The following is an 18,291-nucleotide window of genomic DNA, read 5'->3' on the forward strand; positions in this document are numbered from 1 at the left end:
ATAATTTTGAACAGCAGCTGAATGAACTTTCAATGGCTATCTCTAACTTTCTGCTTCCTTTTGTACCGCATTCTGAAATATGGTCTAAAATAATACAAATATATATATATTTCTGTACAAATTAATGTGTGAGTGCCAGTGTTCCCTCTAAACTTTTCCATCCATGTGCAGACTTTTTTCCACCCATGTGTGGTATAATTTGTATGCGTACTGAGACGTGTAAAATGTGCACCGGCAATAGAAACAAAAAACCTAGTTTTGGGTGCTCTACTAATCATCTGGGCAGCATTTGAATCTCGCCTGAATGTCCATATAAATGTGGAGCTTACAGGGAACACTGCAGGATGCATACATTTTTGTAACCACACATTCTAGAGGTAATGAAATAAAAAGCTATTGTTTAGAAGCAGAGGGGGGTTTTGTTTTGTTCATGGGTTGGTGGTTATCTCCCCTCCACCCCCAATTTCTGTGTAATTTTCAGCACTTTGGAAGCTGTGTCATTTATAGGTGAAACTAAGTACTTCCTCTGTGTTCAGCTCATTTGGGGCGGGGAGGCGGGATATCAGATATACAGATTACCATGTTCTGTTACAAAGTGCAGTCAAAGTTATTCACTTTCCCATCCTTAATAATTGACACTGCATGTATATAAATATTTATACTGTGTCTTCATGCAGTTTGTTTCAGTGTTAGAAAGTGTGCTGTCTAAACTATCAAGGTATGATGAAGGCACGTTCTTCTCGTCAATACTTTCATTCACTGTAAGTATATTAATTATTAACTATTTGTTTTAAAACTACATACAGTCCCAATGGGTACCACTTACAGTATTTATTCTAATTTTTTTAAAGGTGAAAGCAGCAGCAAAATATGTTGATGTTCCTGTAAGTATGATTTTTTAAATTTCACTTATTTCTAGCATTAGGAACAATTCACCAATAAATGCAGTTTTTCTTAGTTTGCATTTTTCTTTGTTCTCATTTTGATCTCTTGTAGAGGATCCACTAGAGCTTTACACAGAGTAGTTAAACAGCCACCACAGCCCTGAGAGAGCATCTCATTTCCCTCAAGCAACAGCTAACTCTCAAAGCAAAGCTTACAAAGGTTATTCTCAATGCACTTTTTCAGTTGTGGGAGGAGTGAGAATTGTAACCTAGGAACTCGATCATAGGGGACATTTCATCATTTGGATATATTGTTTGTACATGTATAATCAGTTACACTTAAACAATTGGATACCGCAAGTGCAGGCATCATCCTCAGATATCACTATTGATAAATTCCTTACACATAACAAGAGCCTAATCTTATAGCCTTTATTCAGATGAAAAATCCTTATTTATGCTTGCAGCTCTATTGGGGCAACATAAAATATACGTGAGTAAGGGATGTTGGTTGAGCTTTGTTTAGTGTAGAAACAAAAGTCAACTGCTATATTTATTGTTCATTAAATACATATTAAATATTTTTCATGAACGATATTATCTGAAAAAAATGATTAAAATAATTTAAATGAGTGCCTCTCCATTGTGTCTTACAAAGCTACATATTACTCATAACTTCTATTCTTCAGATAGAATTTCTAGACAATTTTGGCTTGCCAATAGCAAGTGTCATTAACCTAATATTAATAATTCCTCTTTTTAAAATGTTATGTCTTTATTGATGCTTACAAGAAATAGATGTCACAGAAGAACTGCAATTATATCTCAAGTTGCAGGTAGAAGTCCTTTAGAGAGTTTTATACCCTGAAATTTAATGCCTATAGGTCAGTTTGTACAATAATTCATAAAATTAAAAAACTAATGGAACATCCCAAAAAACAGAAATTTGCAGAGCTGTTTTAGGATACTTCATTACCTTTGTTTTATATCGCTTCCTAACTTGCACATACTATAACAAATTAGAAATTCATAGACTTCTGGTTGATCAATTGAAAAGAGTTTCTATTTATTTAGACCAGATATGGGAAAGAGATTTCAAAAGCTCTCAGCTTTCGCCTAACTCTGCTTCCATTGAAGTCGATGATAAAACTCTCATTAACTTTAATTCGAGTAGAGCAGGGCAATACTGAGCACTTTTGAATTTCACTCTTCGTATTCAGAATGCGATTGGTTAAAAAAGTGGTATGAGACTTACAAGGCCGCCAGAAATTCTGCTTTAATCTTGATGTAGTTTCAAATACTTAATAAGCTGAATTCTGCTTGGGGGCCAAATGTTCATCCCATTCTCCACAGTCACACAGAAACCCCGGTGGTCCCATTTGGCCCCTGGTACTGCCAGGATTTGCACCCTACAGTGTGGTTCACACAGCTCCACAGTGAGTGACTTTAGGTTTATGGGGGAGGGGAGAAGCATGAGCTAAGGGAAGAGCCACAGGAGAGATTCATTGGCTCTCTCACTCCATTGATCTGATTGACCATCATCCTTCATGAAGCAGGAGCAGCATGTACTATTGCAGTCTCTAGGGTCAGGGTTTCCCAACCTATGGGTTGGGACCCAAATATGGGTCGCCATTACATTTCAAAAGGGTCACCAAGTGTCTCTCCAGGTGTCTCTGTCCCTTCTCTTCTCCCCCATTTTTAAATTGCCTTGGGTCACCAAGTCTTCCTGAATTGTCAAAATGGGTCCTCTTCTGGAAAAGGTTGGGAACCGCTGGGTAAATCTACATGGCAAAAACATAAATCCATCTGTTACATTGCTACATGTTTTATAGTCTCCACAGGAATTACCTCCGATCAGTCTGGCAGTGAAGTGATATGTAAAGCTCAGAATGGCCATTCAGCAGCATCTGAGAGAGCTCTGCAGTGGACAGAAAGTCAAATTTTTGAAAAGAGACAATACTGGTGAAAGGAGGACATTTTAATGACCACTGGAAAGTTTAGCAGTCTTGAAGGGTTAATGAGAGGAAGCATTTATAGTAGGGTCTTCCCCCCCCAATTAAAAAGCCTTGGTTAAATACTACCCCTCTCTGATCTTCAGAGGATAAGATCTGCCTGAAGAGCAAACAGTGATCTTTTGTGCCTGGCTTTGGGTCTGTTGCAGGAAACCATAAATTTGAGCAGCCCTGAGGCTTCTCTAACTTACACCAATAGCCAAATCTGCATCCGGAAGTGCAGAGACTGGCAAAGCACAAATGCAGCATGAAAACACCTTTGATATCTTTCAGCCTGAAGGCCAATGCTGACAGCATCAGAGCTAGACCTCTCTGGAATGGTTCACTGCTTTCAGAACAGGACCACATGCTGCTTGATAACCTCAAGTGCCTGCCTTTCAGGCCTGCAGTTGTATGACCTCTTGAGGAGTCTGCATATCAACATGTGCATTTGTGAAAGAAAAGAAAAAAATCTAGTACCTTACGTTTCAAGGATTGCTCTGAAAATGTGACTGATCATTAGGGCCCCAATGCAGGAAAGTATCCTTGTTCAGGATGATGTTTAAACACTTCAGCCATATCCTTAAATCCCACTGAAGTCAATAGTGCTGCTCTGAGTAAGGGCCTAGGGTTTAGGGTATCAGAACAAGAATTCAAGTGATATGAATTATGCACATGCCCCAACATCATAAACTGGGTGATACCTCTTCTGTAGCATAAGGCTGGTGATGACCTGAGGATTCCCCTCCACCTTTATAATTTCCTATATGTATATTTATGTTATCAGTGGTGTTTGGGTTGTTTAGCCCATTTAGTTGACCCTCCCACAAATCTTAAGACTGGCCCTGTGATGTACATAGTAATTTACATGGGAAGATGCTGCCACTGTTATATTGGGATAAAGGCAGACCTATTGGTTTGCAGTTAAAGCTATTAAGAACAGCATACCAGAAAAAGTGAAAGAGAAGCATGAGCAAACAAAACAGGCTGTAGTAAAAACATGTGGCCAGGTCTGCCTGACATGTGGGCACATCAGTGGGTCCCTCATTGCTTTTCATTCTCACAAGAAAACTCACTGAAACAAACTGACTCTCATACACCAGCTACAATGGGATACTTCAACAAAACAGCACAACATACCACACACAGTGATGTGATCAAAGGAGATAAAGGTTAGATCAGTTTGGTCCCAAAATATGTTGAATAGGCCCATCCTACATACCAACAGTGGCCTATTGGAACTGGATTTGTTTGGGTTATAGATTTACAGGTACTTGTACATACTTATAACTACTATTTATAGCATCTTAATTTGATAGAGAGGATTAACAAAGCTGATAATAAGATTCCAGCAATGATAAATCAGTGCAACACTGTATTTTCCCAACTTGTGCTCAATTATACTAAATTTTCTACATGTTCAGGTTTCCTTTCAAGTACATCATAGACTAAGGTTCCAATCAAATTGAACCCTCAGTAATAGGTAATATTTTGCAATCTTTTTTTGCACTGCGTCACATTGTCTTAAATAATTAGACAGTGTGTTCTTACTTTTGCTTTGGTATTTTAGTGAAAATAGTTTATAATCTATAGCATGGTAACAAGTTGGCCCCTTTCAGGCATTTGCTAAATTTGCAGCTTTAACAGCAAAGATGTGGTTGAAGAAGTTGTAAAGAAATTGTCTGGAAATGGGTGACGGGAGGGATCATGTGAGGATTACCTGTTGTGTTCCCTCCCTCTGGGGCATCTGGCATTGGCCTCTGTCAGCAGACAGAATACTGGGCTAGATGGACCGTTGATCCGTCCCAGTATGACTGTTCTTATGGTGTTCTGTTAAAAGCTGAGAAATCCAGAGATGCAGTGATAAGCTAGAAGCCTTTCTTTCAGATGTTTATTTACTGCTACTCTTTACCATTTCTGCTACTACTCCTCACTTCTCATTTTTTCTGTGCTTCCGTCTCCAACTGTCAGTTCTTTCTCTTTGTGACACATTGAGATCCAAATACTAAATTGTATATGTTTAGTCGCCTTTGAAATTTGTGTAGGTAGCTAATGAGGCACTCTTTAATGTCAGTATATTCTTATGGTGCTTATATGCTTTTTGTTTGTTTTGTTGTACCTCTTGCATATGTAGATTGTTGCTGCTTTGGTATGCTAAAAAACCTGAATCTCTGTTTGTGATACAGTTGCCTGCCTCTTGACATTAAGGCAGCAATAAGAATTGTTAGCAAAATATTTATGCACTCTCTCCTGTGCATCACTGATGTGCTGAGGTCTTAACTTCTAGCCGTGAGTTGTACATCTTCAGCAGTCTCCTGATTGCCAGTCTGTTCTTCCAGTGATTCAGCTTTTCAAGGATAAATAGAACCCAACCAAATCCTTTTCATCACTGTCTGCCATAAACCACCTCCTTTTCCATTGCTGTTTAAATCAACAACAAAAATTATTCTCTCCGTTTTAGAAAGCCTTTTTCTAAGAAGGCAGGAGGGAGCATCTTGTCACAGGGAATTTGCATTCGGAAGCATTGAACATTTGTAGTGTGTGGCTTTTCTAAAGAAACACTTATGGGTCATGGGCATGGCATCGGCGCACTAGCTAAAGCAACAGCAAAAATATGCACTGAAAGCCCTGGACTGAGAACAGTAGCAGCACTGATAGCAGTTTGATTTTATTAGTAATAATCAAAATAATTAGCGCACATTATTTATATCTCCTTCTGGCAGCACTCACAACAGACTCTCTTTCTATCAAAACTGTACAGTACTTATTCTGAAGAGTTTATAATCTAAACCGATAAAGAAAAGAGATGGAGAAAGGGATACAATACATAAATAAAGTGGTGAAGGATGGAATTTTCTGTGTCTTTGATAATACTGTGTTTTTGAAAGAGAATATGTGGGCTTGTGTAGGGGGTTTGTTGTTGTTATAAGAAATATAGACTCTCTACCAGTTCATACAACTTTGCTATAATTGATTGTGTAGTTTCTCTCTAAGCTCTGGGCATTAGAAGATGTGGGAGAATCAGAATGAGGCTGGCTGTTCTTTTGCTGTCTTTTTCACAGAAGTCTATAGTTATCCTTAAAAGAGGAACAACCTGATTTTTCTAAACTGTGTACACAAGTGTGTGTGCTAAATTGTACATGCAGTTTCTCATCAAGTAAAACAAGTAACTGTGGACAAAAATGGTCAGCTACATATCTGGTTGGTCACTTGTATATGCAATTACCCAGTTTGCACATGCAAACACAGTAATTAGATACCCAAAGTAGGCGTGCAGTTGTATGCATATATTTGTGTTCACCATTCAGAAACTCAAACTAAGTTTGGGGGGAGCATATATAGAAGCCAGTTATCGGTGTTAGTCTTTTAGAGGATGAAGTGAAAGCTTCCTCTTCCTCTGCTCCCCATGATCTGGGTCTGTGCCAGATGCATACAACACATTAAGGCAGTCCCGTGCTGGCACTAATGCTGGATTAGCACAGTTCTTACACTCCCAGCACTGAATATGCCTTTGTACAAGGGTATAAGGGAGAGGATAGAGGCCTTATCACTCTTGTGTAGTCTCAGCCACGCTGTGGATGTAAGTGGTGTAGTTGTTATAGATCTGTGAACTCACAAGTGCTGAGCACTAGAGGAGTGGGATGTGGGAGCATCCCCAACTTGAAGCGATCAACATATACATTATCAGCTTATACGGGATTTACAGTTTGGTTCAATGGGTCTCAGGATCCCTACTATACAAGTTGTTCCAGTCCCTCCCCACTGCGTAAACCTTAAAAACTAAGGTTTTTTAAGGTTTTTAAGGCAGTTTGCCAGATATTTTACTTATCTGCATGTGTGTCCCATTGTTTTACTCCTTCAGTGTTTCATTTAGTTTATTTTAAAAGCTAAAACATCTTTTTGATGCATCTGTATATCATTGACAGAGTGCCATAATATGCTGTTCATTTTTACACCAAATTGTCTAAAGATTTCAGTGGATGTCTTTTAAACTGGCAACACAGGACAACTCTTAAACCCAAATTCATGTGTTCTCCTAAATAATTCCTCCTCCTTCTCTCACACAAACCTAGACTATGGCCCTTCTAATTTGAAATCCATTTATATGAATGATTGTAGACTCCAAAGGTAAAACTTTAGCGTGCAGTGAGATATTGAGCAACTGCAGTGCACTCTCTTTTTAACCTGTCAGACTTTTGGACAGGTCAGCAAGAAAACTAAAAAAATATAAATGAAATAAATCTATTTGCAAAAACAGGGTTTCAGATGGATTTTTCCATGCAGCTTGCTGAAAACCCTTTGCACTAAAGCAGGGGTGGGCAATAATTTTTGATCGGGGGCCACTCCAGGATTTTGAAAAGTGGTCAAGGTCCACACTTCTCTATGGAGGGGGGTGCAGGATTTGGGAGGGAGGTTAGGTGGAGAAGGGAGCTCAGGAGAGGGGATAGGAGTGCAGCAAAGGTTGTGGGGTCTGAGAGGGAATTTAGGTGAAGTAGGGAGTTGTGACCTGGGGCAAGGAATTAGGATGCTGGATCCAGGAGGGAGTAGGGGTTCAGGAGTGAATTTTGAGCTGGGGGAGGAATGTAGCAGGGGGTGCAAAGTCTGGAAGGAAATTGTGATCTAGAGCGTGTGCAGAGGATTTGGATGCTGACTTAGGGTGGGGAAGAGGGAAGGTAATGACATGGGACAGGGAGTTAAGTGAGAGGGGCTGGGTGGCAGAGGCTGAGGTGCCAGAGGCAGGCTCTGGCCCAGAGTGACTTACATTAGACGGCTCCCAGCCAGCAGTCCAACAGGGTCCCTGAAGCAGGCTCCCTCCTGCAGCAGCACCAGCCACACGGGTTCCCTCCATGTGGTGCTCAGTGCCACGTGTTCCTGGGGTGCAAGAGACTTAGTGAGAGCTCACCTAACCCCCAGCTTCTCACCCTCCCGCCTTAGTCACATGGCACCTAAAGGGAACCACCAGCAGTTTTGAACGCATGCCCCTGGTGAGGAGGTAGGTTTTGCACTCCCCTGCACCCAGGCCAATCATCGCAGCTGGGGGCAGGGGAGCATGCAAAGTCTCTCACTCCCCACCAGGAGTATGCAGCGCATAAACGGAACTGCCAGCTGTTCAAAACGGTTGGCAGTTCCCTCTATGGGCCATGTGACCCTGCTGGGGGGTAAGAGAATTTGCATGCTCCTCTGCTCTCAGCTGTGGTGATTGGTTTGGGGCAGGGAAGCATGCAACATCTTACCTCTCCCCCTCCCCCCACCTGCTGCAAAAGACGTGTGGTACGTAAAGGAAAAACACCAGCCGTTTTGACAGGTCATGGTTCCATCTACACATCACACGCCACTGGCGGCGGAGATGCTTCTCGTGTCAAAGCCAGTCAGGGCCTGGGGGTAGAAGAGCACACAAAGTCTCTCACCCCTGCCTCCCTGCCAGGGCAGGCTGTGGGCTGGGTCAAATGGTGTGGCACCAGTCTGTATTGTGCCCACTGGGCTGTATTGTGCCCACCCCTGCACTAGGGAATTAAAATTCTAATTCTACAAATACTGGTATTCCTGAGTAGCCCCATTGGTAGGACTACTCACACCCTTAAGATTTTTCATGTGTATAAGTGTTTGCAGGATTGGGGCCTAAGATTTGCCCTATAGCATTCAGGTATCCCCCTGTGCCAAATTGCCTCTTGCTCTCCAAAAGGAAAGATGAATGATTGAGAAATATAAAACCATTACCTTAAAAAAACAGTTATATAAGGATACAGTGGTATTATGCAAACTAATTAAGTGTACAAATAATATAGTATTCTGCCTAACTGTGCAGTTAGAAGTGTGAGAGTGGAAGGGAGAAATGAAGACATTGTAGGAGGTTCCAAGGATATCTACCCCAATAATAATTTGAATTGCTCACATTTGGTGCCATCTGCTCATCTCCAAAGTAAAACAGTGATGAGCAGCAGAGATAATTCACCTCTGGCGGTGATACTTAACAGTCTCCAGAGAGGAGAGACTTCCTTCAAAGTCAGGTAAATCACCCCCACCTTCTCTTCGTTGTAGTGGGAGAATTTTAAGACAGGGTTCCTGTATTCTTCCCCAGAGTCTCCTCCAGCTCATTGCAGTTTTGCAGCTAACTGCCACATTAAATGGCTTTCTTCAGTCAAAAAGGTACTATGAATTACACTAAAATCAGAAGAGTTTTATTATTGGACAGGTATAGTGTGAAATCCATTTTAAGCTCTTGAGGAATGAATGTTTTCATGATTCAATCCTTATACAACTAATTTTTGTCTAAGTAATACTAGAAATGTGGGTATGTTTTATATGCTCAGCTAAGTAAATCTCTTTTTAATGATGAAGTAAGAATAAACATAACTTAGGTATTTACAAAAATATGTGGTTTCTATTGAAATTGTGACAAGCTGTTCCATTTTAGAAGCAGAACACAAAAATCAAGCTGTATCTCCCTGATCATAAGGAAACATTCTGAGTAGTAGCACTTGTTGCAGATCTTTATCTGCAGTAAATACTTGAAATCTCAGAAATTAAGATAATATGACATTACTTTTGATTTGTTGCTGCAGGCGAGCTTTTCTAGAGGAAGACGTGCTTTCAAATTAAGTCAATTATAATGTAGCTTCTGGATTCTCTTTGAAATTAAAATAGTGTATTTAAAAATTTGTCTCCTTGTTAAATGGGCACCATGACAGTGTTTTTCTGGAGTATTGTTAACCTCTAGTGGAAGGTTAAGCAGCTTCTTCTGTATCTAAATCTGTTGTTCTGAAAAAGTGACTGTGGAGTTGAATCCACCTACCCGTGAATGGTAAAAGAAATGGTCTGCACCTGTGGGATTAGGTGTAGCAGCAGGAAGTAAGAGCACTTGCAGCATATAATTAACAAGGAATTTTTTATCTTTTTTTTTTTTAAACAGCATGTTCATCTTGCCAGGTTAACTAGTGATTAACCCTAGAAAGAATCTGTTGAAGCTTACACCCTTGTTTAAACTCATTCACTTGCCAGTGTATTTAGTTACTTGTGTAACAAGCGACAGAGAAACCCTATTAAATTTTTTTCATTTCCTGGTATTTTATTTGATGTCTTTGTCTTTCTAATGTTTCTATTAATCTTTTTGTGTCTTTCTCTGTCAATCTCTGATAATTCAAAACATCCTGTCTGCTGTGCTGCATTAAATAAACAATAAGATAGTAGCTTTTGTGTTCCTTTCCTAGAAGATTTCAGAACATTAATAAACTTTATGCTTATTTCAATTAAGTTTACCAGGCTAGATTTTGCTTTCAGTTGCACATGGGTAGTTCCCTTCAGCAGGAGTTCCATACAAAGATAATTTTCTATTTTGGTTATAAAAGTGATGATAGTTATACTTTGGTTATAGTTGTTCATGGTTACAACCTGATATTAACAGACTGCTGAAATGTTCATTGCAATGTAGCAGTTATAGTTACTTTAAATACAACTCAGTATCAGTTTGTCATTTAAGGTATATCTGATTGCTAATGAGACTTTATCTCTTTCTCACATTTTTAAATTGGATATTCATCTTCTGTTTTTCTTGAATTTAAAAGTAAAAAAAATAACGATGTGTAATGATATAAATGGTTCAACTGAAAAAGTAATCCCTATGAAAAAACCACACTTTTCTATTCATGTTACAAACAGAGTTTATAGTAAAATATTCTGTTTTGTTGTTAATTTTTTTTGGAAAATATAATGAATATACTCAGTTTGGGGAAATAGTAAAGAATATAGTTTATTACAGATTTAGTCAATTTTGTTTACAGTGTCTATCCCAAATGACATGCAGTAAAGGGACCATTTGTAACGGCTTCAATGAGTTCATGAATCAGTGTGCCATGCTTTTTAAAACAGAGAGATTTACCATAGAGGAACATTAAACCAGTTATTTTTCTTTTATCCAGAGACATTTGTACTGTAAGTAGAAACTGTTTAAAGGGAGAATTATGTTTTTTCAGCAATATATCAGAACTAATTACCCTGCACACTTTAGAAAAGGATAAAGTGTTTTAAAGAACTGTAATTGTAATTGGTAAATGTCACCAGCTGTTGCAGTTATTCTTACTTGTGTATATTTTTTAATGATTAGAGCCTCATGCCACAAGCTACATGAAAATATATTCACTAGGTGTGAAATTCCCATATGTCACAGCTTCAAAAATAGGTAAACAGCTCAAAGAAAAAGAAACCTGATGCTAATAGGAAGTATTTTTTTTCTACCTTTGACTGTTTTCAGGACAAACATTTCTTTACTTAACTCAGTGAAAGCAAAATTTGAAATGTTAGAGGTTAACATTTCAATTGGAGATTTGTGTATATTTTGAAAAATTATCCCCAAGAACAATGATGAGTTCCTAATTGGCTGTATTTTTTTTCTGTTTGCAGATTTCAAAATATTTTCCTATTGTCACTTCAAATCAGAACTATTTGTAATTCTGTCTAATACCTGTCAAGACTAAGCAAGTTCCTAAAGTTTGATCTATGGAATGCTGAAATATTTTCCTATTTTTTCACATAGGTATAATGAAAGAAAATATATCGTTTTGTATTATAGGTTATGAAATCTCCTTCACTTAGTGATTTAATTTCTAAACCGATGGGACAAGTTATTGGAGCAAATTACGAGAAATAGGGTTTTTTGTGTGAATTGCAAAAATAGAATTGTGCTTTCCAAATGCCCTTCATTTTGGCCATAATCCTCTAGGGTGCTGTGTCCACAACTCTCATTGAAAGCCATGAATGCTAAAGTCAGTCACAACTAGAACTGGCCAGAAAATGGAATTTCAATCTCATGGGAAAGTCTGACATTTTGTAATTTCTTTATTATTGAATCAGGGCAAAAAGCTGAAATTAAATAAAATTAAATTGTTAATCTTTAAGGTGCCACAAAGTAGTAATTCCATATATGTTCAAGGGAATCCCTTATTCTGGGTTGTTTTCACAGTTTTGTTCCTTAGTATATTTAAGGAATGCTTATGACCTAATACCCTAAGTCAACATAACGATCACCGTTTAATTGCACTTTTAAAAATAGAATATCAATTGAAATATATTAAATATTTTTGATATTTTTCTACATTTTAATTATATTGATTTCAGTTATAACACAGAATACAAAGTGTACAGTATTCACTTTGTTGTTGTTTTTATTGCAGATATTTGCACTGTAAAAAAATAAGAATTCACTTCCTAGAAGATTTGTAAGTGTAGTCTTTTTATCATGAAAGTGCAACTCACAAATGTAATTTTGGTTTTGATATCTAGCTGTTTTGTTTTTGAGTGCAATGTAAAACTTTACAGCCTACAAGTCCACTCAGTCCTACTTCAGCCAATGGCTTAGAGAAACAATTTTGTTTACTTTTTTTTATGGGAGATAATGCTGCCCCTTCTTATTTACAATGTCACCTGAAAGTGAGAACAAGTGTTTGCATGGCACTTTAGCAAGATATGTACATGCCAGATATCCTAAACATTCATATGCCCCTTCATGCTTTGGCCACCATTCCAGAGGACATACTTCAATGCTACATACTCAAATACTGATGACCCTTTTTAAAAAAATGTTAATTTTTTTCCTAAACTCTGTGGGGGAGAATTTTCTCTCTCCTGCTCTGTTTTTTCCCTCATTCTGCCATCTAATTCATGTTTTTCCAGTCTCAGATGATGACCCAGCACACATACATTTTGAGAACATTTTCACTGCAGTTATGACAAAACACAAAGAAGATGCCAATATTAGATTTCCAAAATAGCTACAGCGCTTTCCCTGAAGTTTAAGAACCTGATGTTGCCTTCCAAAATTTAGGAGAAAGAGTTGTAAAACTTCCTTTCAGAAGAGCAACACTCTTATACAAACAGAATGCAAATCACCAGAAAAGAAAATCAAGCTTCTTCTGATTTCATCTGACTCAAATGATAAAAATGAATGTGTATTGGTCTGCACAGCTTTGGACTGTTATCACACAGAACCCATCATCAGCATGGACACGTCATCTAAAGTAGAGGTTAAAACATGAAAGGACATGTAAATCCTTAGTGCATCTGACACATATATATCTTGCAATGCTAGCTACAAAAGTGCCATGCAAACACCTATTCTCATTTTCAGGAGACATTGTAAACAAGATCCAGTAGAATTATCTCCTGAAAATATAAACAAACTTGTTTGTCTGAGAAATTGGCTGAACAAGAAGTAGGACTGAGATGACTTATAGACTCCAAAGTTTTACATTGTTTTCTTTTTGAATTCACTTTTTTTAATTTAATTCTACATTTGTAAGTTAATGATAAAGAGATTGCATTACAGTACTGTACTTATAATGGGGGAATTGAAAAATACTATTTCTTTTGCTTTTTACAGTGTAAATATTTGTAATAAAAAATAGTGAGCACTGTACACTGTAATTCCGCTGTAATTTAAATCAATGTATTTGAAAATTTAGAAAACACACAAAAATATTTAAATGGTATTCTATTATTGTTCAACAGTGTGAATAATTGCAGTTAATTTTTTAGTCACAATTAATTTTTTAAATCTCTTGACAACCCATAATTTCCTACAACTATAGAGTAATAAAATAGCCATATTATCAAAATCTTCTCTTATGGTATTTTTGAGTATATAAAAGTGTTTGCAGATTCACTTTTGAAATATGCTAAATGGCTGAGTCTGAAGGACAGATTCTGACATATGCTGTGGTCATGCTGTTCTGTGAAGCTGTTACAAACTAGTACTATCAGGTAGTATATTTATCTGATACTTCGTACCATCCTCTGATCTATATCATCATAACAGCTGTCCTTTGGTTGCATACTATGAAGATAATAAGCTATTAAGTATTTTGTAGAAATTATACTTTTAGACTGAAACGAACCCAAGAGTGGTGGTGTCTTTGCAGAAGGTTAGCCATACCCCTGCAGTCCTTTTGAGCTCTTCTTCTTGGACGCTTCTGTCAGGTTTAAATAGGCTAATAAGGACAAGGGCATTGGCAGTTGTCTGCAAAGGGTCTAATGGAAACACATTTATGGAAACAATCCTTTAGCAGCACCATTCTAGCCATAGTGGAATAGACATAGAGAGACAGCCTAACCTACCTGCATTCTGCATTTGGGACATGGCATGTGAATTCTGCCTCCCCAAACTCTCCACAAAACTTGAAGGATTTGGGCTTCGTTCAGGAAGCAACCATTTCAAAATGCAGTGACCATCCTGTCTTTTCCCCTTGTATTGTTATGAAGCTCCAGGAACCTGTATTGTTACAAAGCTCCAACTGTAGTCATTCTCTTTGCCCATAATGCCAGTGCAAAGACATTGAAAACACAAAGGCTAGATTTTGATCTCATACCAGCTTTATACACCATTGTAACTTAGCTAACTTCAGTGGCGATACTGCTGATTTATACCGGTTGTGAGATCAGAATCAGAACCAAGAGGCATAGATCTGTAGAAACAAACCTGAGCCTCACATGGTTTGGATCCCAAAAATTAATAATGCTCTCAAATGTACCTTAAGACCAGAATGAGTCTGAAGGAGTGCAAAGAGCATCACTATTGAGGAAATGATATATGAGGTATATGAGGGCTTCAGCAACATAAGATTCTGTGGATTTTTCTAATTTATAATTTGATTTATAATTTTGATTTTCAATTTTGTGGCCATCTTTTTGGTTTCATATCTAATATATGTACATTTCTATTTTCAAGTTGTGTATATTCAATATATAAAATGTGTATGTATTTGCATGCCCACATGTCATTAGGGATAGATTTCTAATTAGGAACATTAAGCACACGACTAGGGGTGCCTAACAGTTAGAAGTGGGTTAAAATGGGAAATTTGTTATGGAAAACACTAAAGGTCAGCTGTAGGCAGAGAGACCTAAAGATGCTGTACCTAGGGTCACGTAAGGTGCAAATCCAGCCCTGATTTTCATCTTTCCTAAATGTATGGACATAAAATACTTTAAATAGTATGGAAGTACGTTCCCTTGCTCTATTTGAACCCACCTTCCCTTAGTGCTAATAAAAGCTGTATGTGCAGATCAAGAAAAGCATATAACCTGATATTGTTCTTCATTGTAAACTACTTAACAAGTATTACTGCTTCTGTATTTCAGAACTTGCAAAAGATACATCCAGCAAGCAATACTGGAAACATTGAGGGTGAAATCTTGGTTCCAATGAGCTCAATTTAAGTTTTGCTGTGGACATCAATGGAACTAGGCTTTCACTCTAAATGTGCATCAGACTACATAGATGGCTAAAAATTTTCATGAAATTACCAAAATAGGCATTACAAATATCTAATTTTGCCTTAATAAAGCATCTAAATCAAAGTTCAAAGCAACTTGAATTAAAACAGAATTTATACATATTTATATTTTTTCCATTTTAAAATTTTCACAATCTTACCTGTGATTAAATATAACTTCTCTCTCAGCAAGTTAAAGTCTTCTCATGGTCTCTCTCTCCCACAGAAACCAGGAATGGATCTAGCAGACACCTACATTATGTTTGTTCGGCAAAACCAGGATATACTTCGAGAAAAGGTCAATGAGGAAATGTATATAGAAAAGTTGTTTGATGTAAGTAACTACCCTTGCAAGGCATGCTGGCATCATGGTTACAGCTAAAAGGGATAAGTTGCATTTTGATTGCATTCAGCATGCGGGTCAGGATGCTTTTCCCTGTTGGCTATTTTTGTTCAGAATTTTTATTTGGTGTCTTCTGTTACTAACGATCACCTTAATTGTATGCATTTCCTGCATGAGAGTTGTATGTGCTGGAATGAGTGAATCAAGTGTTATAAGATTAATATTTTAACTAGTCTGTCATGTTATCATTGTGCAAAATTCAGTATCATTTTATTCCACTTTTGGTTTCAAAGTAAAGTGCCATGAACAGAATTGTATTGTAATGGATGTTCTTAGTGCATGAGACACAGATAAAGCCCCCCCCCCCCCCAACAATTCTTAAATCTTATTCTTCATTCAGCTAAAGTAAGAAAACAAAAAAACTAGGCTACATTTCTCCAGATCTCTAAAGGCAGTTTCTGTTGAGTGACTTTTGGAACTTGGTTTTGCTGTACATTTAGTCCAAAATTTTGAGTTAGCCAACTGCTTATTTAGGCGCAAGACTCCTTTTCAAACCTTCATCCCACATCTCCTGCTGACCTCACTTTTCAAGTGAGTTCCTCATCTTCACCATCAAGACCCTGCTCACCACTCTTGCCCATATCATTACTCTAATTTTCCCCTACATACCCTCACGCTCCCTCCCCAACCTCCCTACAACTGCTTCATTTACTGCTTAAATAAGAAATGGCCTCATCCTCCAAAGCCCTCCCTACACAAACCACATCCGTAAAGCCACACTTGGTCTGTATATCTTCACTGCTTCAAGGTTTGACCATCACTTGATGTGTGCTTTGTCTGATCTGTATCGTCTGTGTCTCTGAACTACAGTAGAAGCTTTATGAAGTGATCCTGTTTCATATGTATTGAAAGTACCAAGCCCATAAACAATGGTAATAACATCTACATTTCTTTGTCACATGTCTGAAATCTGGATCAAGAAAACAATAATTTTAGATAATGATAATGTTAGTCACTTCTCTGTTCAGATGCTCATGTAATCAGGAAGTAATACTATGTCTTTGAGACTGATTAATATAGTCCATTACAATGCTGATTCTGAAATGTGAGCCTTGCTTTGAAATGTATTTATTTGTGTACCATCTACTCAGCATTTTAGAGAGCTTTTCTGGCAGTTTCATTTAATTATGCAAGTTACTGCAAATGTTGTCATAACAGCAATTCACAGCCTGTACTGTGACACTTCAATTGTGGCAGTTGTAGAAGGTCCTGTAACATAGACTTGCAGTCATGATATGTCATGTCAGTGTTTGTTGTTTGTTAGAGTGGGTGGTCAAAATGAGACTTATCTCTTGTACTTCATATTTCGAGACATTCCCAGGCAGTTTTACAATAAAAGTATCATCTGTTTTAATAAGCTAAGTGTTAATATGTGTGAAAAAATATTTTATAAAAGCTTTGATGCCCTGCAGGGGTAGAAAAATTATCAGCCATCCAGCTGGCACTTTCACAAAGCACTAAAACTGTATTAGCAACTTCTGCTTCAGTTTGGTATTGCACTGAATCTGCAAGCATATGTTTCATTTTCAAGTTTGCTGTTGTGAATGTGTGTGGGGGGGAGAGGATTGGTTTTTTTTTCTTCTTTAAATTGTAATTTTCTGAAACTTGCTAGATATCTAGGTCCAAATCCAGCTCTCATTAGAATCAGTGATAGGCGTTCTCTTAGCTTTAACGGGACTTGAATCAAAACTTTTGACCCTAATGCTATCGTTATCAGGTAGATAAAATGTTTTTAAGGTAATCTGTTTCACACCCTGCACTTGCATCTTTGATTTTTGCTTTGTAAGAGATGAAGTGGTGTCATATTGAAATTAATAAGGAAAGTTAATTACATCTTATTTTAATACTTCCATAAAAATCTGACTGTATATATAAAGGTTACATAGTCTTTGCTAAATTACTGATACTAATAACCGCAGCCTAATCCTGCTCAGTTATACTGCTGTAAATCCAAAATAATCTCATTGAAGACAATTGCATTCTGTGGATTACTCTACATTTACATCAGTGTAATTGAGAGCCAGATTTTGCTGCTTGTTGCACTAAGTTAATGTATACATACCTTCACGTTCCTGTTGGTAATAATGCTTTTATTTGCTGTCCCAAACCATTTATTTCTGATACAGTTGCAGATTGCTATTGTTTTCACTGAAATATATTTTTCATTTTCATCAGAAGAAAAACTGAGAGATGGGGAAGGGAGAATATGGAACTATGTGTTTGTTTCTTAAAGGGAAATACCCCTTTGGAATAAAGTAAAGCCTCAGCAGCTAATGACCCCAGGAGACTTGTAGCTATTCTGTGTTCCAGCAGACATAGATGCACATTTGATCGGGGATGGAGCCCTTAATATTTTAAGGGTTTTTTTTTTATTTAGTTTGAAAACAAACTTCAAAACTGCTTGTCTGTATGTCGTAGGTCTCCTTCACTACTGCATTGCTTCAGCTTCATGCTGGTGTTTATTATTCCTCTGAAATCACTTATTTCAATGAAGTTATATGGGAATAAAACTGAAATAATGAAGTGGTGAATTGGCCAAGAGTAACTAGGTTTCTAACTGTAGTCTACAATGCAAACTTTCTACCATTTATATTGCTGTGATGCAACAGGGTGCTGTGCATAATTAGTAAAATCATGACCATTAAACAATATCTTGTGTTTATAAAATAATTTAAAAATAGCAATTACAAATGTTTATCTGGAGAAGATTTATTTTAACTATCTTAAAGTAAAATTAAAAGTAATATTAA

General features: G+C 37.4%; 1 protein-coding gene across 5 annotated transcripts in view; it reads left to right on the forward strand.

The window, feature by feature from the left end:
* The window catches only part of CADPS2 (calcium dependent secretion activator 2), a 514,814-nt gene that overhangs the window by 468,455 nt on the left and 28,068 nt on the right, over positions 1-18,291 (forward strand). For all 5 annotated transcript variants that reach the window (XM_075928806.1, XM_075928789.1, XM_075928797.1 and 2 more), the window contains 3 exons: positions 678-761; positions 852-884; positions 15,365-15,472. In XM_075928806.1, coding sequence (XP_075784921.1) covers positions 678-761; positions 852-884; positions 15,365-15,472 — 225 coding nt within the window. The remainder of the gene's footprint in view (positions 1-677; positions 762-851; positions 885-15,364; positions 15,473-18,291) is intronic.

Source organism: Pelodiscus sinensis, chromosome 1 (assembly GCF_049634645.1).
Source record: "Pelodiscus sinensis isolate JC-2024 chromosome 1, ASM4963464v1, whole genome shotgun sequence".
NCBI classification, from domain to species: Eukaryota; Metazoa; Chordata; order Testudines; family Trionychidae; genus Pelodiscus; species Pelodiscus sinensis.